Genomic DNA, 23,351 nt, shown 5'->3' on the forward strand with positions numbered 1-23,351 from the left:
GATGAAATTGAGAACCTTGATTCGAAATCTAATCAAGGAATATTGAGGGCACGAGACAAAGTGAGAGTTAAATTCCTTCGACCTATGGGATTGGGATGCCGATACACACCACGAATTGGGTGTGTGCGCTAAAGCTGTCCTTATCAGAAGCGTCCAAAGAGATTTCTCCCTGCGGTGTAAGGTTGGGGTGGGATATAATGACAGGCCAAAGCTAAAACAAGCGAGAAGATGGCATCAGACAAGCGAGTAAAACGATTTATTAATCCAGCGCCATTACAAGGGAGAAACTTTTTAGGGATACAAGACCAGACTGCCAAGTACAAAACAATGTGCCAAGTGGTTCACAAGAACCAAACAATTCATAACTATGCACTTAAAAATGGTCAAAAAAGTTTGAAAAAAATTAGGGGTTTTTATTCTAATTAATTGATATTTTGATTCTACTTCAAAAAAAAAAAAAGAGTGCAAAAGAATAATTGTTGGTTTTGAGGATGAGAGTGTGAATTTATCTTTTTTAAATTTTGTTCCACGGTCCTTTGTTGTTTAGTTGATTTTGATACATCTACAAAGATATAAATTGTGATATTAGATTATGTGTCAAAGCTCTATGATTTCAACAAATTAAGTAAAATCTAGTATGTATTTGTTTCTACTATCAATATGAAAGACTCTATAATCAATGGATTGAGGTCTTGATTCTATATATTAAAATTGATGTATGTATTAGTGTCGTAACAATTCTTGTGTGATCCTCATTAGCGACACGTGTCTAAGGAGCCTCTTGAGGTAATTACAATTGGGACGACATCTAGAGGTTATAGTATACCAAAACTTTTGCTTACACCATTAACTCACTGTTCTGTATCTAAGAATGACTAAATTAGAAAAAAAATTGACTATTATCATACATCTATTAGTCATCAAATCCTCCATAATTAATACAACAAGGTCCCAAATGAAAAATTACACGTGGATCCTTGAGCTTCATGATATAAATCTTACGTGACATGCATAAAATAATGATGTTGCTAGTTGATTTTGGAAAAAAGGGATTGAGAAGGTGAGAAGATAAAAATCTTTATTGTTCGTTAATTCATTCAAAGGGTTCGCTATTGCCTTCTTTGCACGCTGGATGGACACAAAGAAAGAACATATATACCTTTAATTGTCAAAGTTTTTCATCAAATCCCACATTTAGAAAGAAAGGAAGAACGAGTTTGTTTAGCTGCTCATGAGCCTCGTTTGCTTAAAATATAACAGAAAATGTGTTATACCATCATAAAGGATTGGCCCAACTACAAAATTATGGCATTAATTCCATCTGTCCATCGAAAACAAAGAATACGTAATCCTTTTTTATTTTTCAAACAAAATAATTATATACAATCGACTTTATATTCATTTCAGAGGCCCCAAAAAAAATGATTATCTCGGATAATTCTTTCTTTTTTAAATTTTGTGTAGTTCCTATATATATATATTCAAACTCACAAACCTCGTCCAGCTCAAACAAACTCAAAACTCCACAAGTTCACCTCAAACCACAAAATAGTTTCAGGAGTCAGAAATCAATCAGCTTAGGCTAGTTTTTTACTTTTAGCCTCATGGCATCGATCGATAGCAAACGCGGCCAACCGCTAGTTCTTGAGAGCCGTCTATTTGATTCTGTAAGCATCCTCTTTTCACGTGGCCAAAAAAGTGAAGAACTTGTTTTTCTCGTCTCACCAGTGTCTTCTGCCACAGATCCGCCTTGCTAGCTGTAAATCCTTTTGCTCTGTCGATACATAGATATCAGTATATGAAGAGCGAGCGAGATGGAAAATAAGCGAAGGACAGCAAACACCGTGGAAGTTCATTTTGTTGCAAGAATGTTCAATGGGAATAAATAATTCAAATATTATTGATAAAATTTCGATCAGAGCATAATTGTGTCAATTGCATAGTCAGCCTTCTCTAATGCTTGGTCTCAATATATAGCTAGTGAAACTCCTAGCGACGTAACATGTTCAGCTCATTGGCATTTATATTAGCAACAAGTAAATTCAGACTGATAAAGCAGCATGACCCTCCAAGTTTGACATTTAAAATCGCAACATCCTTCCCCTCCCTCCAGATATAAATGACTTTAATTTAAGTTGCCTCCTAATCATTCTCCAATACACATTGACATAGCTTACTTCGATATTGTTGCTTTATCTAATCACCACAAAGAAAATGAAGCTAATTTGGAAAAGACATATACTTAAGAATCATGCAGCATATATTTCTGTACTATACTTCAAAAGCCAAACAGTTCAAAAAGAAAATTTGATTTCACAAATTGGCAATGGGATAATGGATGATTGAATGTCATCTTCTGCTTAGCTTGTTTCCTGAGTATCAGGACTTGTGAGCTGTTGCTTTCTGATTCCATCACTTTCCTACATGACCGAGAAGATAAATCTTAGTAGATGCCAACTGGTCTTTTTCTCCTTGTCGTTGAATTTATCTCTTTGCAACCCTACGTCTTTAATCAACTTCTGACATACGTTTTAGCCCATCTACTCTCTATCTTGACAAATTGACATAATTACCCTTGTCACTAATCATTATCCTTTTCATATATAAGTGCAGTTTGCATTTTTTTGTGTGTATGAAACAGTTTAGATCAAAGTCATAAACCTCTATAAAACTTTCCCCTTAGGTCGTTGAATTTTTGCTGTCATGAACTTATGCAACTTATGGAAGACTATGACTCCTAGCTATCCAGTAAAGTATAATGACTTTCTTTATGCAAGGAAATCCCATTTCAGGCATTCTCTCCAAATGATAAAGTTAAAAACCAACTTCAAACTAATTTCTTTACTAAATCTTTGCACTGCTAAAGTTCCAGAATTGTTCCTAAAGCTAAATTTTGCACAAAACCTACCTAGATATGCATTAAAGACCGTCCAAGCAAAGAGAATTATCGGACTTTTAAACCAGTAATAAATATCCGGCTACTTACACTTAAGGTGGGATAAACATTTGACATATTGATGTTTCAGACAATCAATACTTATCTGACCTAAAATATTCCTGATCATGCATCTAGGAACAATTAAATGTGACCACAATTACCTGTAATACAATTGAATTGATAACTATAAGTGAAAAAATTTATTGATTCGTTATATGATCTACTACTTTGAGAAATTAAAGACCCTCAGGTTATTCGGAAAAATTCACCAGAAAATTGTAAGCACACATAAGAGAAATTTTCATGAAGCTCGCAACAAAATACATGAAAAAGAATCGCAAATTAGGAATCAATGACTCACTTGAATATTAACTCCAATTCTGCAATATACATAATTTTGTCTGTACCTTATGTAAACATATTTATCATCAGGGATACTCTTGGGTGTCTATGTACAGGATCAGGCACACTCAAATGGGTGTGGGGGTGGATCCGGTTATTTTACATTCAAGCAGAGCCTACACAAACAAACATACATGTTTGAGCCTATTGTATGCATGCCCATGCAAATATATACCCATGTCTACTGAATCAAACAACTGTTAATTTGAATTGCCATAAGTTGAAAAAACACTTTCCTGAACTTATCTATTTTAGCTGTTTTGAAGATGTTCTCTATTGTGATAGTCTAAAATCACAGTAGAAAACAAGTGAAAGTTGACATTAGACTCTTTCATGTAGAATGTGTCAATTATCTTGAGCTTAAATAACAGCATGTTATATCAGAAAAAAGATCAGAGCAAGCACATTGCCTAAAAGTAGTATTAACCAGAAATATAACATTGTTAGAAGTTATTGCAGTAAAGGACCTTAGTTTGTAGGACAGTAACTTACGCAGTGTAACACGTTTAGCATGAATGGTACACAGATATGCATCCTCAAACAACCCTTGTATATAAGTTTCTGTTGCCTGAAGCAATTGGACAAATCTAAGAGAAGTATAATTACAATAATAAGTTAATAATGGAAATGAATTTTCAGAAGTCAAGCTGTTCCAATACCACAAAAGCAACTGCTAATAAGATCCTTGATTTTCTTATTTTTCATACACAGAGCATAGTTAAAATTCATGTTTGAAAAGAAATAACCACTTTTAGGAGATAATAGAACCCACCTGCAAGCAAAGTAACTGTTCGAAATCATAAAGATCAACACTTAAACTGAATCATCTTAGCCATAATTCATAGAAACAATTCAAGGAACTTATCAAAGCCACCTGTCTGATCTTCTACACAATTTCCAACTAACTGTCAACTGGAGGTCAATAACATAATGACTATAAAGAAATGCCCTTAAAAGCCCAAGAAAGTTACTGGTCCTCTTGGCAAAAAAATTATACTGCTTCGATGAGTTACTCAAGAAGATTGTGTATGAGAATCCCCTTATATTATGCATGTCCATCTTCCAAATCTCTCAAACGATAGTGACCTTATAAAACCAATGTTAAGAAATGATTCTTCCAGCAAAACATCCTTCAAAATTCAAAATTCTCCACTTATATTGATGGCATTAGAGTTCAGCTAGAAGAATCCTACTAGTATACTATTTACATGGACAGAATGTTACACTAAAAAACACTGGACAAATAGAAAACCTAGATACATTGACATTATTTAATAGTTAATACCAAGGATTTTAATTTCGAACAGGGAGTTCCGTAAGCAGACCAGTACACGAACCGTCCGCTACCGAGTGGTAGCATCGATTGCGACTGTTTCCGTTCCTAAATCAGTCGGTGATGGAGAAGAAAGAAGAGGGAGAAGAAAGAAGAAAACTTGGAGATCAGGCACAACGACGAAGCCTCGGCGACGTCACGAGGAGAAGCGATTTCTTGTCCCCAACAGAAGAAACCAAGCGAGGCGATGCCTTTCTTTTTTTTTTTTTGCGCGGGGAAACCAAGCGACGTTGCCTTTCCCCTTTTTTATTTGCACGGGGAAACCGAGAGACGTCGCCTTTCCCTTTTCTTCTTTTATTGTGCAGGGAAACTAAGAAGATGTCGCCTTTCCTCCTTTTTTTTTTTTGCACGGGGAAACCGAGCAACGTCGCCTTTCCCTTTCTTTTTTTTTCATGGGGAGGAGTCCTAGCGTGGGCAGAGCCATCGTTTTTTTTTTCTTTATATATATATATATATATATATATATATATATATATATATATATATATATATATATATATATATATATATATATATATATATATATATATATCAAGCGGTGTACCGAAATGTATCGCTTGATATACTTATACCGTAACTGAGCTCGAAACTCTGATATGATACAAAATTACAAACCTTGGTTAATACCATTGACAACCTAGGAAAATTACATACTCTTAGCAACTGGACTGCCCAATAAACATCCTAGGAGCAGTAGAACTAACTTGAAGTGGTTAATAAATAGCACAAACTAAAACAATTCTAGAAGCTTGGTTAGTTCTTCCTAGCAATTGATTTCGATAACCGAAATCATTTAGTGCCTTGAAACTTCTCATCAATGTTTTGAGGAAAGAATTCAAAGTCATCCTCAGAAGGAAAGCTTTTGTAATGTTTTCAATCAAGATGACTAATAGAAGAACAGCTAGTGGAACTAAATTTTAAGTAGCAACTTGGAAAGAGAGTCATCTTAATACTCAATCCTGCACAACACATGAGCCTGTGCCCTTAAAGCATCAAGAAGTTTATTAATGTTGCAGTATCCTTGAGCCAGTTTTGCTCAAAAAGATTAAAATTATGAGAGATGTGCAAGAAAGTATGGTTACATTCTGATGTTTCAATTATTGGATTTAATGTGTATGCAAGATGGTGAAGAAAGTTATACAACCAGCTAAAAAGAAACATTGTACATAATAGCAAGCTATGCGTTTCTTTTAATGTAACATTCCTCTAAGTCCTGATCTCTACATCTAGCTGTGAGCTCATGTTCATGAAAGATATGATTGTGACTGATGGTGATACTCCATGGAATAGGAAAACAAGTTTAAAAAGCATCAATTCATCATAGAATATTTGTATCCTAATTTAAAGAATCATCTATTAGCACTAATGGTAGGATCAAATTTTCTGGTCTTTTCTAGTAGCAGCAACATATTTTCTGATATCCTATTTTACATTAATGGCAGAACATACAGAAATGTATACCATGTCCAGGGAAAACAAGAATGAAAACAGCTTGATACAGCCCCAACTAAGGATTTTAGTAGAGATTAATATAGGCACAAATTTCAAAGTTTAGGGAATAAGCATTTTTCAAAATATATGTTATAACTACCGTTGAGAGTCTTGGAACTAAGTTTGTCAGAACACTCTATGCGCTATAAGGTGTCAAGATCCTTATTTGTCATAGGTGCTAGGCACTTGGCTAAGCAAACCAAAGCATTGACGTTGCAAGTTATAAAAAATAATTAAAAACAAAGATAATAATTAAAACAAATACTTCAATCCAACGTGAGTTAAAATATCATTATACATGCAAAATGATAATCACTAAAACATCAAATTATATGTATTTAACTCGCTTCTTTGATATGCATGATTGCTAAAAATATAATTCTGGGTTTAAAAAGTAAATAGATGGTGAAGTTGACATTCACAACTTATATCAATAAATTCAAATATCTCATTATACTTCTCATCATTCCCACCCAAAAGACCTTTTTATGGTTTCCTTGTCTCCATCAGTAGCTTCATGTTTTATTGTCTTCATATTCCCATTGATAGCTTCATACTTATATATTTTAAAAAAAGTTTTAACTTTATGATGAAAATATCTAAAAATTATAACAAAAATATAGTCATGAAATGTCTCTTCATTATACAATGAATCAAGGAAATTTGATGAACAAATCCAAACTCACATGAGTAGGATGACTGATAATAGGTCAGTAGCATGAAACACAAGACAACAAGAGAAGAAAAAAAATGATGTGAAAGAGAATAGTTCTGAGGAGTGGTGAAAACAAAAATGAGAAAGGAAGATGATGAGAGAGGCAAACAAAGGGCGTCAGAAAGAGCAAAAGAGAGGATGATGATAACAAATGAGAGGACAGTAATGAAAGAACAAAGAGGGCATTCAAGAGGGTGGTTAAAAGGGAGGTCAAGAAACACAAGCTCTGAGAAAGTATCAGATACTTTTTTAAAAAAAGACTAAATTCCCCTAAAACCTAAATAAGAGTAATTATATTCAGATGGTCAATAGGAATAAAAAAGGTCCAATTAATAAACCCAACCAACCAAGAGACTTGTTGCCAATTTTAACTATCAAACATGCCAATTTTAATAATTATGGATATGATTATGCAAAAAGGAAGGGCTAGTGGCAACGACAATTGAACCCCACAGAGAGGGGAGGACAAAGGAAGGAACGAGGAAAGTGAAAAGAAAAGGAAGTTGGATCATAATGGACAAAGGGAGAAGAAATAATGGTGGCAGACTGATAATAATGGAAATCAGGATTAGGTGGAAAAGACACTAGGGCACACAGAATTTCATTGAGCATGGAGAATTGGTTCGTGCAAAATATGGTCTAGGGGATTGGTATCTAGTTCATCGAGCATGGTCTAGATAGGATCCAAGTTCGAGTCACTAGGGTTTTAGATCAGCCTTTGGTTCAAGGAGAAGGATGTCGGACTGGGGGAGGAGAGGTGGAAGGGGAGGTATCAGGCTGAGAAATGGATAGGGCATGGAGGGCCTAATAGTCAGAGTAAAGGTTGCTAGAGCTAGTCATGCCTAGGACACCTAGTGCTCAATTGAGGTGCTATGAGGCATCTAATTGAAGGCACCTTGCATGGGGCCCATTGAGGTGCTCGGACCTCACCATGCTCTAGTGCCTAAGTGAGCACTCGAGAACATCTTGACATCACTGGTTGACTTTTTAGAAATGTTAGTTGAATGTCTGACCTTTTGGAATTGTGATTCGAGTTACCGTAGTTAATGAAACTTATGATGACATGAGCATATAAATAGGGGCTGGGCTTGCTAATGAAATTCAGAAAAGAAAGAAAATGAAATGTATATCGTATAATTGTCCTCTTAAACTCTCTCCTTTCTTTATTCTCATCTTCTACCCTCTCATCTATCTTCTCTCATCTTCTACTCTCCTCTCCCACTCTCTCTTCTCTTTCTACCCCGAGGAGGACCCAACCACCCACAAGAGACCACAATAGGGGTCAGCTAGCACTTACGGATAGCAGCCTCAGTAATTGGTTATGTTATTTTTTTATACTTCCATTTATCCTAGTCAAAATGATGGATATAGCACTCCTTGGGCACATGTTTTGACTATTAATCAGCAATAATCTCTTTAGTTCATCTTTGCTCTTTCTCTCGCTCTCTATCTCTCTCTCTCTCCTATTTGGCTTCTCTCTAATGTATGTTTCTTCATCCTTTAGCTGTCTCTTGTTTGTTGCTTAAACAACACATTCTTTTCTCAAGAAACAAAAAACTCTATAGAAGATGATAATCCTATAGAAGCAGACGACATATTATATGCCAAAACTAATTGATTGAAAATGTTCAAAGCCTACTCAAGAGTTATCATAAAATCATATAAGCAACGAGAAACTAGAAAAACAAAACGTGTAATACAAGTTGATCAGTACCTCCTGAATTGCGATCAGAGCTTCAGGGGTCCAACGAGATACATCTTTTGAATAGAAATTAGTAATCTCCCTTACCTACAACCAAACAAAATGCTTGAAATAATATACCCGAGAACCACAAGATATGTTATACCAGATCAGTGACAGAATAGGAAAGCACAAAGTAACGTGTCTAAAAGTGAAATATCAATATAATCAATCCTGAATGACAGGGGAAAAAAAAAACTTTAAAACCACAAGCGTTGTCAGTATTCCTAACAAATTTGTTTGCCACATGGAATAACATTGATTCGACCGAACCATAATAAGCAAGAGGAGCTCCAGGCTGGTACTAACAAGTCTGACAAAGGGAGCCATAGGAATAAGCAGCTTCCATGACTTCTGAAGCCTCCGGATCTCACGGAGTGCCATAACCCCTGGTCTGTGCCTGTAACGCCGCCGTGATTGGCTTGGAGTCCCTGCTTTGTAAGGGTCTTTACTATAATCGAAGTATCAACCCTAACAGCAAAAGCAGCGAAAGCAAGCAGATAATAAGCAAATAGGAAACCGGAAGCAATCGCTTACCTTGAGGCGCGTCTGATTCGCTCGTCCTCTTCCCCTACTCGCATATATTCCCAAAATCTACAGCCAATATATCCCCATAAAATAGAACAAAGCCAATGAAGAATACTGAAAAAAGAAAAAGAACCATAGTCTCACACGAGCGGAGCGAGAAGATGTCGCCGGTGAACTCCCTCCCGCTGCGCAAAAAAATCGGAGGATTAGGGTTTTACTGATCGATAGCGGACGAGCACGCGCGCGGGAGAGCGAGAGGCGGAAAGGAAAGAGATAGAGAATAGAGAGATACCCATCGACTGCTGATGCTGCTTCGTGCGTTTGCGGGACCTGCTCGGGAGTTGCTTCGTTCTCCCCATTACTGCCACTGAGAGAGAGAGAGAGAGAGAGAGAGAGGGGGGAACTCCTCGGAGGAAGAGAGCGACCGTCGCGGGGGGTTTTGGCTCCAGGCTTTGGGGCATAAAAATACACACACGTCTTTGTAGAGACTAGACCACGGGCGTTAGCGGCATGTTGATCCGGGAGATATGTGAGAGATAGAACCCGACCTTACTACAGTGAGACACCGAGATATGTTGTTGGTACACGTAATAATTCCTTGACCGTCAATCTCATCTTAAGAATGGACACCAATCTTTCAAGTTCATGCAAACGTATATATTAAAAAAAAATTAACGAATTTATTTTTAATATATTTTTTATAAGACTTGAATTTTTCGAGTTCATACTGGTCAAAGAGATTTTATTGGATATATTCTTAATATAATTTTTTACTGGACCCTTTCGAGTTTGATAGAATCGTTCGAATTCATACGTATCAAAAATATTTTATCAGATATATTCTTAATATAATTTTTTTACAGAACTCTTTCGAGGTTGATAAAATCTTTAGAGTTCATACTAGCTTAGGTATCGAAAAGATTTTATCGGATGTGTTTTTAATATAATTTTTTTATAGGACCCTAAACTGAATCTTTGGAGTTCATACTAGCTTAGGTATCAAAAAGATTTTATCGAATATATTCTTAATGTAATTTTTTTTACTTTCGAGGTTGATAGAATCTTTAGAGTTAATACTAGCTTAGGTATCGAAAAGATTTTATCGGATATGTTTTTAATGTAATTTTTTTATAAGACTCTAAACTCAATCTTTTGAGTTCATAATAGCTTAGGCATCAAAAATATTTTATCGAATATGTTCTTAATGTAATATTTTTACAAGACTCTTTCGAGTTTGATAAAATCTTTAGAGTTTATATTAACTTAGGTATCGAAAAGATTTTATCGGATACATTCTTAGTGTCATTTTTTTTTTAGGAATCTAAACTGAATCTCCTAATTTTTTTGACACCTTAACCTAAGATAGTATCATGATTGGCTCCATAACCCTATATTTATCGAGCAACTGAATATATCATAATAATTATATCGTTAATGGATCTCATACGTACTCCTAACGTGGATTGCTGACATAGCTATGTTCCTTTGAAAAGAAATAATGGTTACCCATGTGAGTTTGAATGTTTTCTCAAGCTTATGCAAATTAGGTTGGTAATTATCGGATTCAATCTAATCGTTGGATTATGAACCAAACCTAGTATTTGTAATATAATTGTTTTCATCCTTATTCTACATAAGACTATTCCTTTGACTCATCTTGTCTCAATCTCATACACAAATATCTCAAAAACAAAAATTTTCTTTTATCAAACAACACACGAGCTCTTTCATAGCATCTAATTTTTTTCTCATTGAGTTATGTTTTATATTTCTAAAGGAGAAGACCCAAATTTGTTAAATGATTCATAATTGTTATTAATCTTGGTAAAAAATGTTCTTGAAAACTTCTTACATGGAATTTCACCTTTAATCAAATTGACATGTTAAACTAATTTTCTATTTTTCACTAAATCAAAACATGGGCTATATACATCTACATACACAAAATTTGATAGTGTCATCTTTATTGATTTTGACTAGGAAAACATGTAGAGAAAATCCTAAGGTGAGGTAGATTTTTTTTTTGGCAAATGGTTTGGGGTGAAGGTATGTTTTTAATTTTATGACATCATAATGATCCAACAAGATTTGTACCAATTAAGATAATAAGCATTTTTTTTAAAATATATAGGATTATATTTTTGAACCTTCAATCGAAATCATCTTTTAGTTTTTCTTATGTAGATTAAATTTTAGATCAAATTATCTAATGAAACCTGACATGTAAAATAATAAAAAGATATCAAGTAACTTAGTTGATAAAAAACATGAGTAGTAAAAAATAATAAAAAAATATGAGTAGTTTGTTTCTTTTTAAAGATATCAAGTAACTTAGTTGATAAGGATTTTATATACCCTTTTATGATCAAAATTCAACAAAATAACTAAATAATATGAAAAAAAAATTAAAGATGAAATCTTTCCTTATAGAGGATATTGAAGAACGAACATGTAATAGACAATTCAATAACACTCTAACAAAAGTTTTTTATGCACTAAAATAAATTATATATAATGCAATCAGTCCCCAAATGATTGAGCATTCAAGGTCAAAAATCTTTGATAGAAGATTAGCTAATCAGTTAGTCGTTTACATAGCTCAGTAGTAAGTACACAAAGGATAAGGATTTCAAGTTCCTAATCGTTTCCAATGTAAAGAGATGACAGTGCAAAAACTTCCGGCTATTCAATTTAACATAAGACATAGTTGCACAAAATAATATTATTTTTCCCTATGATGAGAGGGTGTGCTCTCCTTGGATTGCAGGAAGTGAAAAGCTGACTTATCAATAACCTAACCTTGATATGGAACGACCACAACCATTTATCATCACTAGGTAAGAGATATGTCAAATCAATTCACATCACGAGAGCTTAAAACCAAAACATTTATGAATTACATTGAAAGTATTTGAATCTCATATTTTCATGATAAAATCAATTAATGAATTTATGGACTAATAAACGTTTGAGATAAATGACACAGAAAAAACTTCGATCATGAACTTTAATCATTGAAAGATAAATTATTGAAGCAGGAGAATCAAACGTTGGGCTAAAGAGCATCATTTCAGAGATTGGACGTCGGGCTAGAGGATTGATTGACGTGCTAGAGGATGAACTTCTTGCCATGAGTTCGGGCATCGGCTCGGAAGGATCGGGTATTGCGCCAAGAAGATCAAACGTTGTGGGAGGTCAACATATCGATGGATCGAGCAATGCGCCAAAAGAAAAGACGATGCACCAGAGGTTCGGATGAAGTGTTGGACGAACAAATGACATACTAGACAACGTGCTAAAGGCTTCATGATTGTAATTAGAGTTGTTAAGTGTTGATCAAAGTCATTTAGAGTGTAATTGAGTTGATTTTGGGGTATAACTATGCCAACTTGATTAAGAGCCCTTTGGACCTGAACTAAGGTTGAATTAGGCCTATTGGAAGGTCAATTCAGTGACTTGGGGTTAGGTTGAGCAGTGGCACCACTAGGCTTAAGCGATGGCACCGCTTGAGAGCCGGAAAGCACTATTTTTTTAGACCCCAATAATAGTACCGCCTAGTGGCACCTTTAGGCTCAAGCGATGGTATCGCTTGAGAGCTAGAAATCACTATTTGTGTTTTTTCAGGAACCTTAATAATAGTACCGCCTAGTGTCGGTGGTGGTACCATCGAGTGATGGTAGTACCGCCTAGGTTGGCAATGGTATCACTAGAGCCTAGATTCTCAAGCTTTGTTCGATTGTAGTACTACCCGGTGTCGATGATAGTACCATTAGTACATCGAAAATTCATGGATTTAAATTTTTGACTCTATTTTTGAAGTCATTTAAGATCTATAAATAACCCACTCATGTTTGCTTGATGGAACAAAAATTTTTTAGCATAAAAATATTGTAAACTCTCTTGAAAAAGTGTTGAGCTTCTTCTTTCTTAAGTATAGATGTTATAATAAGGAGGTGTGAGGTCTTGTATAAAAGAGAGGTAGGTGTAAAGGCCTAATGTCCCTAATTTCTAAAATTTTTATATTTATAAATAGGTCCTTAGATTTTATAAATAGATTCTATGCCGGTCCAATCTAATCTTATTCAATAAATTAAAACATGATAACGATGAGATTCATATTTAGTTTACTTGAGGAATGAAGTAGAAATAGGATCATTCCTCTAGTTAAAAGTGATTTGAAAGTATTATTCTATTAATAAAACTATTTGAGAGTTAGAGAAGAAAATAAAAAAAAAAATTTATTCTCATCTTTTCATCGATTGAGGTATGATCAATTTAGAGGGCTAAATTTTATCTTTGAGGGGAGAGTGTAATGTCTTTTATTTTTGAAATTTATGTAAGGACCTATTTGTAAAATATGAGGATCTATTTATAAATATAGAAATTTTAATGATTAAATTATTTAAATTAAAAAATGGTAATTTTTATTTCACCGCCTCCCATGCACCTCTATTTCCCGCATGAGGAAATAGACGAGGTGTGGTGCATCGAGGAGGAGAAGAGAAGAAGAAGAAGAGGAGGAGAAGAGAGGGAAGAAGAAGAAGAGAGAAAGGAGGCTTTGACTAGGAGAGGAAGAAGAGAAGGGAAAGAAAAGAGGTTGCGGTTGGGAAAGAAGAAGAGGAAGGAAAAAGAGAATGAGAGGAATAAAGGAAGAAGTGGAAGGGGCCTGCAGCTAGGTCTATGGTTGGGAGAGAAAGAAAGAGAGGAAGAAGAGGCTGCGATTGGGAGTAGAAGAAGGGGAAGGAAGAAGAGGAAGAGGGCTATGATTTCAGCTGTGGGACAGAGAAGGAGAAGAAGAAGAGGAGGGGGAGAGGGGAGAGGGGAGACTGCACCCCTCTACATTCTGCGCAAGCTACAATCGTGGAGGAAGAAAAAGGATAGGAGAAGAAAAGCAAAAAAATAGGGAGAAGAGGAGGAGGAAGAGTATAAGAAGGATTTGAGCTTAAAATTTATTTGGATTATAATCTTTGAAAGACATGTGTTCTAATCCATTTGTACTGCAATTCTAATATCCACTTTTTCCTTGATTATGAGAAATTTGAATAATTCTAGTTTTACAATCTGATATCTCTCTTGTTTGGATGTAAAGATTTGAATCCAAAATTTTTTTGAGGTTCTAATATTTTTACCTTATTTTAGTTATAACTCTCCGCATCAATTTTCAATTTAGACAAAACCTATTTGATCTGAATCGAGACTCATAAATCTTTTTTTTTATAAAAAATTTTCTTAACCAAACATCTAATTGAATTGACTCTATAAATTTAGTAAGATAGAGATCGAAATTTCTAGTCTTTGTTACTAAATTGCTTGTAACTCTCTGTTGGAAACTCTAATTTATGTAAAACATGTTTTGTTAAAAATAGACTCATTTCAATTGATCCTACCGATTCGATAAATTCTGACCGCTCTATACTAAATTATTTGTAACTCCCTATTAGAAACTTAAACCTTTATAAATCTATATTTATTTGAAAGTAGACTGATATAGATTTCTAATGATATCTTTATTGAGTAATTTGGAGTATAATTAATTATCAAAATAATTCATGTCTCTCAAATTCTACAAGAATTGAGTTTTTGTCGATTTCGTTTATTCTTGTTTCGTTCCTTTTAGAAATTGATTTCTACTAATTTTTTTTAATTGAGTTTTATATTATTACTTTGGATTTTTATATGCTCTCGTCCTTAAATTATTTATATGTCTAAATATATTAATTAAAGTTTCTATTTGCATTGCATTGTTTCATATAGGCACATGTATATTTCGTTATTTCGCATGTGTTTCCGATTTATACCAATTTTATTATTCACAATGTCCTTTTATACTCTGGTGTTTATCGGATAATGTGAAACTTTACTAAAAATGATAAAGGGAGTTATACTTAGAGCCCACAATACTCTACCGATCCCCTATGACTTCACTCAAACATGAGTGGATGGAGCTCCCAAACATGGGAGACTTATGTTTGATGTTCATCTAAAAATATATGGATCATATTATGTGTAATCTCACTTCACCCTTTACGTTTTTGATATGATATCCAAAGCATTACTTATATGTTTCTATATGCGCTTTGGATAAGAATGAAATGTACGCAATATTAGGTATGACATATAAGCTTATGTTTATTATTTGTTCACTTGATATGCTCTGAAATATTTCGTATGTCATTGATATGCTCATAAATATTATTGTACCTTTGATATATACCTAAATGCTTCTTATACTAATCATATTCTCTTATTACCTTTCCTCTATTGTTATGCTAATGATATATGCCTAAAAGTTCGGGCAGAAGGTTACCTTTGAATGGACTTTATGTTGATGGGCCTGCAACTAATAGCCAACATTGTGGTTGGGCTTACCTCCATCAACCCTGAAGAGCAGATTCATCCTCTAAGAAGGTTAGCTCTATCAGCTAGATAGAACTTTGCTTCAGATCTGATCAGTTTGTATGCAATATACTGTTGATGCAAAGGAATGGAGAGCATTGGTCTTAGAGCACTGATGGTTCCTTTAAATCCATGAATTCAGTGCACCTGTTCCACTTGAACGCAGATGTGTTCATCAGTAAGATTCAAGGGGTTCACAGGTGTAGCTCCCAGGAGAGGCAAAGGCTGTCAGGTCATGAAGAAGAGAAGCCCTTTCTGGAGCAGCAACATCAGCATGGTCCCCATTCGACGAACAAAGAGAGAAGACAATGATGCTGTCGTTGCTTGGGCTAACAATAGCTCATCATATCTCTGTTCACGAGTCAAGGGCTGGCCTGCATGCCACACAGCTTGCATCATTTCTGCATGCTTTCCTCCTCCTCCTCCTCCTCCTCGGATCTCCTCCTTAGTTTTGATGCATGCTTGGCCAACTTGCCCATCTTTGTGAAGTGCACACCAACCTGCTCTCCTGGCGTTAGCTTTGACATCTGTTCATGGTGTTTTGCCACGATATCTCGGTGAAGCATCATGCAGTGTGTGGTGCAAGCAAATGCAACTTTCTATCCCCTTCAACAGTTCCAAGTGTTGTCCTAAAGCATCTTCTTGGCAACTTTCTATGTGCTTGTTGGATCAACAATGAACACTGCAGGAATCCAGTTACAGCTTCGGTGTGTGTGGCATCCTTTCTTACATGCTTTGGACACATCACCGTACATAGGATTCCAATCCGGTGTGTGGCCTTCTTTCTGGAAAACAAGAAGGATCAGATGCGAGAACAAAAAACAAAAACAAAGGCAGGACAAAAGTGTGCGAGAGAGATGAGAGTTGGCTGCTAAAAGCTAATCACATCTGGCCAGCGACTGCAAAAGTTAGCACAGTGATCACCAAAGATTGACAGCAGCCTTATCCTGTGTGCACTGATCTACCTGAAGTCCTTCACCTTCTGTTAAATGTCTCTCTACTTCCTGAAACCAAAGACTATCTAAATCCAAGCCTGAAGTACTTTCGATAACAGTTCTCCCTACCTTTCTCGACACAAATCCTTCTCGCTCAGCAGAAATCGCAAGAGATAAAGCTAAAGTCGTCTTCCTCGATGAACATTTCTCCAAGAGTGAATAATATGCATGCTTTGGTTGGGACTGTGACATGACTTCTTTTTCTTGCTTCTCATACATGGAAGCAAATGGGCTGATGGAGGAAGCGTGGGTTGCGATCTGTACGACGACTTTGCCGCTTTAGCTTTTTATCGCCAGGAGAGACGCGTGCCTTCACGAACTGCTTCACGTCTCTTTGTCGTTCTTTCCACAGATATATAATATGTAACCCTAATTGTAAAGAATCTCAATAATCTTCATATATATATATATATATATATATGTTTTAGTCTAATTTTGAAGGACTTATCAGCATATTAAGACTCCTAAAACCAAATATTCTCAAATGTAGAAGAGATTGTCATCTACCTTATAAGACTTTTCCATCTTTAAATATAGAATTCAACACGACAGGCAATAGCTTTATATAATGAACACTTCAATATAATTTTGGTTGGCTTGATTCCTTTTTAAGTGGATTGCTGAAAAGCCCTCAAAAGTAGCTTTCCATTTGGTCATTGTATTGTTTTATTTTCTTGAAATGCTTTTGATGGTACAAAAAAATATAAATAAATTTATTGGACCTTTTTAGTATTCGATTATTAGAGAAAAACTAAAATTTCAGAAAGTATCTCTCGGTTTATAAAGAACAAATAATTTAATTTTCATTTCCTCGGGAGGAGTCGACTAATAACTCATATTTAGAAGAGAATGACGAGTCTCATGATTCGCACGTTGATCATCGAGATCGCTAAACATCAAGGAAGGAAGAAAGCGAATCTATGTGAAGCTTAAAGAAATAAAAAGTGGATGTAAGATGTCATCATCTGAATCACCGTGACCTGAGCTGCAACTCTCAGAGGGCAGTGGCTCAGAGAGAGAGAGAGAGAGAGATGCATGCAAGATATGGTGTCCCTTTTAAGATTTTGTGATTCCTCAACAGTGCCAGAAGTGACCACTGCACTCCCACCACTCAGATGTATCTTCCTTTCTGTGTTGGAAAAGTCTTCTCTCTAGCAACACAATCTCTCCCCCTCTCTCTCTCTCCATCGTCTCACCGCAAGAACGCAGAAAGCAGACAGCATTTCAGTATCTGTCATTAATGTAATCGGCTAAGTATTTTGAATTTTTCATCTAAATAAATGATCCGAAGGATAAATTACTTGGAGTTTTTAGAATATCTCGAGTTTTTTTAGATCAAGTATTGGCAATGATATGATTTATATTTGAATCCCAACACTTTCATGAGCAGCATAAATACTTCTGCATTTGTTTATCCCTCAAAACCCAGTAATTATGCCTCTGTGTACGAACCCTGCCACCTCTTTAAACCATCATCCACCATCAGGTCACACAACTCATGAGCCAAAAGTACAGCAAAGGACGATATCGCAATCCAAGCACTCATCTAAAGTTGCCGCTGCTTGAACCACCTCTGGCAGCACAGAACAGCACGGGATACAATCCATAGTGCAGATCCTGGCGTTGATGATCCTCCCCAGTTTAATCGAATACGACGTTGTGCGTTCTTGGAGGACATCAGTGACTGAGCATATAAAACGCAGAACGATAGACATAAAGAGAAGGAAAAGAGTCGGTCATGGCTTGCATAGAAACTGTGGGCTGATTATGCCTTTGTTTTGTTAAGAGATTATGTAGTAGAATTAAGAACAAAGATCCAAGTATCCTATTTAGCTTTCGAGAAGCATGCTTCTCTAAAACTGCAGGTGCAACATCAAAATCATAAAGGTTGGCAATTGGCTTCATCGTCTAAAGCATGATTCAAGTGTGAAAGAAAGAAGATGGATACGCAGGAGACCCGAGAAGGAGAATATAGATATGGCTGTGGGCTTGATGTGAGGGGGGCTTCGAGGTCAATGTCCCGAATCCCATGGCAGGATAGATTCTCCCGACAACAAAATCTATGGAAAAGTATTCCGTTCCTTCCTGCAGGGCCCCACGGCTCACGACACGCGCGTGGGTCCCGCCATTCCCGCACTTCCTTCGCCTCGTTTCCCTTATAAGAGCTTCACCCCCTGCTCTCTCCCAGCTCTGGCTGCTGCTGCGGGGAACTCATGGAGGAGGTGGAGAAGAGAGACGAGGAGAGTCACGACGGCATGTTGGAAGGTGGGGTGGAGGTGAGGGTGCTGGTGGTGGATGACTCCCCGGTGGACAGGAGGATGGTGGAGGTCTTGCTCAAGAAGAGTGGAGCCATGTTTCAAGGTGAGCCTATAATACACACACAAATTGAAGCGCATCAGTTTCTTTTCATTCTTTTTCCCAGTAATCACTCTGCTTTGCTGTAATCTTTAGCTTTTAAGCCTCCTGAGGAGTTCTTAGTTTGGTCAATTGTTGCTGACCTGAAGAAACAAAATGCTCTGTTACAACTTCCATTACCACAAGCCTCTGTTTCATCTCCCCAGTGACTATGCTCTCTGTTCTTAGTATTAGTGACTCTTCGGTGGTGTTCTCTTCTGAACACACATCTTTCTCTTTTCTAATATCTCCAGTCTTCAAGTTTTTGTTAACATTAGTACTCGAAGTTTTCTACTGGAATGGCTTCTAATGCTTAATTCCTCGAACAATTCATTTTCCTTCAGTTACATCTGTTGACAGTGCAAAGAGGGCAATGGAAGTTCTTGGATTAAGTGAAGACAAGACCAAGTCTCCTGTTGTCGATGTAAGGCAGTCTTTTCGAACTCCTTTTTTGTTGTCACATTTGCTTCTTGTTTTTTTGTCACCATAATGCTAAATGTTTTTGTTTGTGAAGAAAAAACAATTGACAATCTAGTGGAGGGAAATGTGTTTTTTATTGCATTTACTTGGCTGCATTTGGTCTAAACTTTCTGATCACTTTCCATCCTTCCTTTCGTTGTTAGATCAAAAGGTTAAATTTAGTGTTACTGAAACAATGACAATAATTGTAGGACCAGAAGGTAGACATAATCCTCACAGACTACTGCATGCCGGAGATGACTGGTTATGACCTCCTAAAGGCTGTCAAGGTATGAAAGCTGTGCAGAACAATCTGCATTCTGCCTCATCTTCCTGCTAATCATGTCTACTACATCTTACACTTCAGGAACAGAGCTGCCAAAAACCCATTCCTGTGATCGTAATGTCATCAGAAAACGAGCCACAGAGAATCAACAGGTTTGTTGCTTCCTTCCACACTTCTTTGGATGCCGTTCACTGAAAAGACGAAATCTGCTGAATGCACCATCATCATTTAAGCTGTCAACAAACCAAACATTAGTCTTGTCTGGGCATCCATCCGACATTTCAGACCTTGCTTCTATTTCTTTCTTTTTCCCGGTCAAAGAAACCAATGGTTTGTGCATTGCTGAATGAGATGTGCTCATTCTATTTCCCGGAGAGATGATATGTTTGTTCTCCAAAACTAAAAGATCATGCGTGTGTGCTAAAATTAGGTGCCGAGCTATTGGAGCCGAGGATTTCATCATCAAACCTCTCCAAACTAATGACGTTCTGAGACTGAGAAGCTACGCTAGAACAGGACTCCCGTCGCCGCCGCCGCCGCCGCCATCGTCGTCTTCCAAGGCGGGCACCAAGAGGAAAATGACAATCGATTTGATGGCTGAGAGCGGCGGCAGTGGCTCGGAAAGACGACGGCCGCGCCTTACCGGGCTGGCGATGGCGTGATAGCAATCATCGGCATCGAACAAGCGTCATAGGAAGCCTCTCATATTGTAATTACAACGTAATGCCTACCACGCGTTCTCGAGTGAGTTTGTTTGCTTGTCGGTGTAAGTGGATGGATCATCTGCGATTCAACTGTTCTTGCTTTGCTCTTCAAATGCTGTCCAAATTAAGCTTCTTGAAAGCTCGACATATGCTGTTCTAATCCATCAAACCGAGGCCATAGCAGCCTCCCAAGATACAAAAGTCCTCGTTTTGACGACGAGGATTAAGGAGCGGCTGTCCGTTGATGTGAGTCGTACTCAATCTTGTTATGCTCGTGTGAATCTATTCGAAATCCTCCAACATTCTGCCTGCCTGTTTAGGGGTTGACGGTATGATGTTTGCCGCTTCTAACAAAGTAGAATTTATATGCATGTTATTCGTTTATTTAGCCACTTGATACATTCAATCACACGTATTTATGGTCAGACTTATGAAACCAAAACACGAGAGAGAATGGTGGAGCGATGGTTTGGCAAAGTCAAGAAGTTGGCCTTTCTAAGAACAACCATTGAAAAGAAAACGTTTGAACAGACAACTTTTTTGTCCCTCCACATAAAATTGGTTTTGCGTTTTTCGTGTGCATTGCAGTGATCTCACGGTTTCATTTGCTGCTCGTTGGGTCAAACTGGCGAGGAAGGTTCCGTTCTGAATGCTGTGATGGAGTCATACGGAATCGACGACCGCATCCGAACTTTCCAGCCGACTTTGCCGTCACTTCCGCATGCAACCACGAACGAGGCAGCTGTACACGAGTAGTTTACCGACTTGGGTGGCGACTTGTCGTATGAATTGGAAGACATGGACATGAATGTTTCCTCATCCTGTGCGGTATACATACGGCACTACTAAGACTTCACGTACAAGTGACGGATTGGCAAGACGCGGTTGGTCCACCACGTGTTACTCGATTTCCCACTCGGGTAACGTGTGTGACGTCGAAGACGGAGCGGACGGGTTCACATAACTCACGGGGGCCCCACGTGTGTGAGAGAGAGAGGGACGATGTCACGCTGTTGGGGACGGAATGTATTATACTTCTGTTATCATTTTGACTATATAAGCGTCGGATTTCGTACGTTCGTGTAACACGTGACGTCACCTCGTTAGTGCTCTCGCAGTCTGTCTCTATCTCGCAGTCCATATATCGGTGCTCGATTCCTCCCGTCTCCTCCAACTCGCTCTCTCGCGGCTCCCGAGCCCTTCACCCGAGACGAGCTCGGCTAAACAGCAGAAATGTCGCCCGCCGCAGTGGCTCCCCCCCTCTCGCGCACCAAGCGGTTCGTCATCGCCGCCGTTTCCGCTATCAACGACGCAGCTTGCCGCTCCGACGGCACCGTCAACCGCCGCCTCGTGTCGTTTCTCGACGCCCGGGTCGCCGCCTCCGCCAAACCCTTTCGTGGCGTCCGCACTGCCGACGTCCCCGTTGACCTCTCCCGTGATCTGTGGTTCCGACTCTTCGTCCCCTCTTCCGTTTCTGACGGCGAACGGCTTCCCGTCATCGTCTACTTCCACGGAGGCGGGTTCGCCTTCCTGTCCCCCGACTCCTACCTTTTCGACGACGTGTGCCGCCGGATCTGCCGCACGGTCCACGCCCTCGTGGTATCCGTCAACTACCGCCTCGCGCCGGAGCACCGGTGCCCGGCGCAGTACGAGGACGGGGTTCACGTGCTCCGCTTCCTGGACGGCGGCGGCCTCTTGTACGCTGACCCCTCCGCTGCAGATCTTGCCGACCTATCCAGCTGCTTCCTCGTGGGCGATTCCGCCGGCGGAAACATCGTCCACCACGTAGCCCGGCGCTGGGCAGCGGACGCCGACGGCGGGTGGAAGAGGCTGCGACTGGCGGGAATGGTGCTGATCCAGCCCTACTTCGGTGGCGAGGAGCGCACAGAGGCTGAGCTGAGGCTGGTCGGTGCACCGCTGGTGTCGGTGGAGAGGACGGACTGGCTGTGGCGGGCGTTCCTTCCGGAGGGAGCGGACCGGGACCACGAGGCGTCGAACGTGTTCGGGCCGCGGGCGGTGGGGGAGCTGGAGGAGGCTCTGCCGGCGGCGATGGTGGTGGTAGGGGGCTTCGACCCGCTGCAGGACTGGCAGCGGAGGTACTACAAGGGGCTGAGGGCGAGGGGCAAGTCGGCGCGGCTGGTGGAGTACCCGGAGGCCTTCCACTCCTTCTACTCCTTCCCTGATCTGAAGCAATCCACAGTGCTCATGGAGGAGATCAAGAGCTTCGTCGACAGGCCCCGACCTCGGAAGGAGGAGGACAGAGAACGAAGTGGTGGTGGTGACAAGCACAGTAATATTGAAGAGTGGTAGTTGTTTATTGAGTGTAGATAACAGTAATTGTGATTGCACAGTATTTGGTTATTGTATGTGCCATATCCCACAATGCTTTTTAATATGTACAAAAAATATTAGCTGGTTTTTTATACAAAAATAAAATTTTATTTATTGGAACAAACTTAATTGGTACCATCTCTTTTTTTGTTTTTGATATAAACGAGATGAAAGGATTCAGAAAGATGTGAGTCGAGTGTTTGTATCAGTCGTCGATAAAGATAAAAAAAAGGTTTTTAATTTTGTGTTACTGAAACAATGACAATAATTGTAGGACCAGAAGGTAGACACAATCCTCACAGACTACTGCATACCGGAGATGACTGGTTATGACCTCCTAAAGGCTGTCATGGTATGAAAGCTGTGCAGAACAATCTGCATTCTGCCTCATCTTCCTGCTAATCATGTCTACATCTTACACTTCAGGAACAGAGCTGCCAAAAACCCATTCCTGTGATCGTAATGTCATCAGAAAACGAGCCACAGAGAATCAACAGGCTTGTAGCTTCCTTCCGCAGTAATCTTTCGATGCCGTTCACTGCAAAGATGAAATCTGCTGAATGCACCATCATCATTTAAGCTGTCAACAAACCAAACATTAGTCTTGTCTGGGCATCCATCCGATATTTCATGCCTTG

General features: G+C 38.4%; 3 protein-coding genes across 8 annotated transcripts; 2 read left to right on the forward strand and 1 right to left on the reverse strand.

Annotated features, from left to right (window-relative positions):
* Window positions 1-1,328: 1,328 nt before the first annotated feature.
* Window positions 1,329-9,641, reverse strand: LOC135640448 (histone H3-like centromeric protein CENH3). 6 transcript variants are annotated; one of them, XM_065154891.1, is made up of 8 exons: window positions 9,441-9,641; window positions 9,293-9,333; window positions 9,158-9,191; window positions 8,930-9,051; window positions 8,594-8,668; window positions 3,833-3,908; window positions 3,346-3,456; window positions 1,329-1,774 (listed from the first exon to the last, which is right to left on the reverse strand). In XM_065154891.1, the coding sequence occupies exons 1-7, from the start codon at window positions 9,607-9,609 to the stop codon at window positions 3,446-3,448; spliced, it is 528 nt and encodes a 175-aa protein (XP_065010963.1). In that variant the 5' UTR covers window positions 9,610-9,641; the 3' UTR covers window positions 1,329-1,774; window positions 3,346-3,445. The 6 variants fall into 6 exon arrangements, with proteins under 6 accessions (XP_065010963.1, XP_065010964.1, XP_065010962.1 ...); XM_065154892.1 differs by having other exon boundaries at window positions 3,833-3,927; XM_065154890.1 differs by lacking the exon at window positions 3,346-3,456.
* A 9,093-nt stretch (window positions 9,642-18,734) lies between these two features.
* Window positions 18,735-20,527, forward strand: LOC135639938 (two-component response regulator ORR3-like). The gene is made up of 5 exons (XM_065153962.1): window positions 18,735-18,900; window positions 19,278-19,357; window positions 19,605-19,682; window positions 19,760-19,830; window positions 20,109-20,527. The coding sequence occupies exons 1-5, from the start codon at window positions 18,753-18,755 to the stop codon at window positions 20,338-20,340; spliced, it is 609 nt and encodes a 202-aa protein (XP_065010034.1). The 5' UTR covers window positions 18,735-18,752; the 3' UTR covers window positions 20,341-20,527.
* A 1,047-nt stretch (window positions 20,528-21,574) lies between these two features.
* LOC135640301 (probable carboxylesterase 18) lies at window positions 21,575-22,703 on the forward strand. The gene has a single exon (XM_065154609.1). The coding sequence runs from the start codon at window positions 21,616-21,618 to the stop codon at window positions 22,690-22,692; it is 1,077 nt and encodes a 358-aa protein (XP_065010681.1). The 5' UTR covers window positions 21,575-21,615; the 3' UTR covers window positions 22,693-22,703.
* Window positions 22,704-23,351: the final 648 nt, after the last annotated feature.

This window comes from Musa acuminata, chromosome BXJ3-6, assembly GCF_036884655.1.
Source record: "Musa acuminata AAA Group cultivar baxijiao chromosome BXJ3-6, Cavendish_Baxijiao_AAA, whole genome shotgun sequence".
Taxonomy (NCBI): Eukaryota; Viridiplantae; Streptophyta; class Magnoliopsida; order Zingiberales; family Musaceae; genus Musa; species Musa acuminata.

Excerpts from the sequence above, each read along its gene's own strand:
- LOC135640448 (XM_065154890.1), bottom strand. The coding sequence starts at position 9,609 with ATGCCCCAAAGCCTGGAGCCAAAACCCCCCGCGACGGTCGCTCTCTTC. Across the intron at positions 9,052-9,157 it reads CGAATCAGACGCGCCTCAAG|GGACTCCAAGCCAATCACGG; the intron begins GTAAGCGATTGC and ends CTTACAAAGCAG. Across the intron at positions 3,909-8,593 it reads CTCTGATCGCAATTCAGGAG|GCAACAGAAACTTATATACA; the intron begins GTACTGATCAAC and ends CAATTGCTTCAG.
- LOC135639938 (XM_065153962.1), top strand. The coding sequence starts at position 18,753 with ATGGAGGAGGTGGAGAAGAGAGACGAGGAGAGTCACGACGGCATGTTG. Across the intron at positions 18,901-19,277 it reads GAGTGGAGCCATGTTTCAAG|TTACATCTGTTGACAGTGCA; the intron begins GTGAGCCTATAA and ends ATTTTCCTTCAG. Across the intron at positions 19,683-19,759 it reads ACCTCCTAAAGGCTGTCAAG|GAACAGAGCTGCCAAAAACC; the intron begins GTATGAAAGCTG and ends CTTACACTTCAG.
- LOC135640301 (XM_065154609.1), top strand. The coding sequence starts at position 21,616 with ATGTCGCCCGCCGCAGTGGCTCCCCCCCTCTCGCGCACCAAGCGGTTC.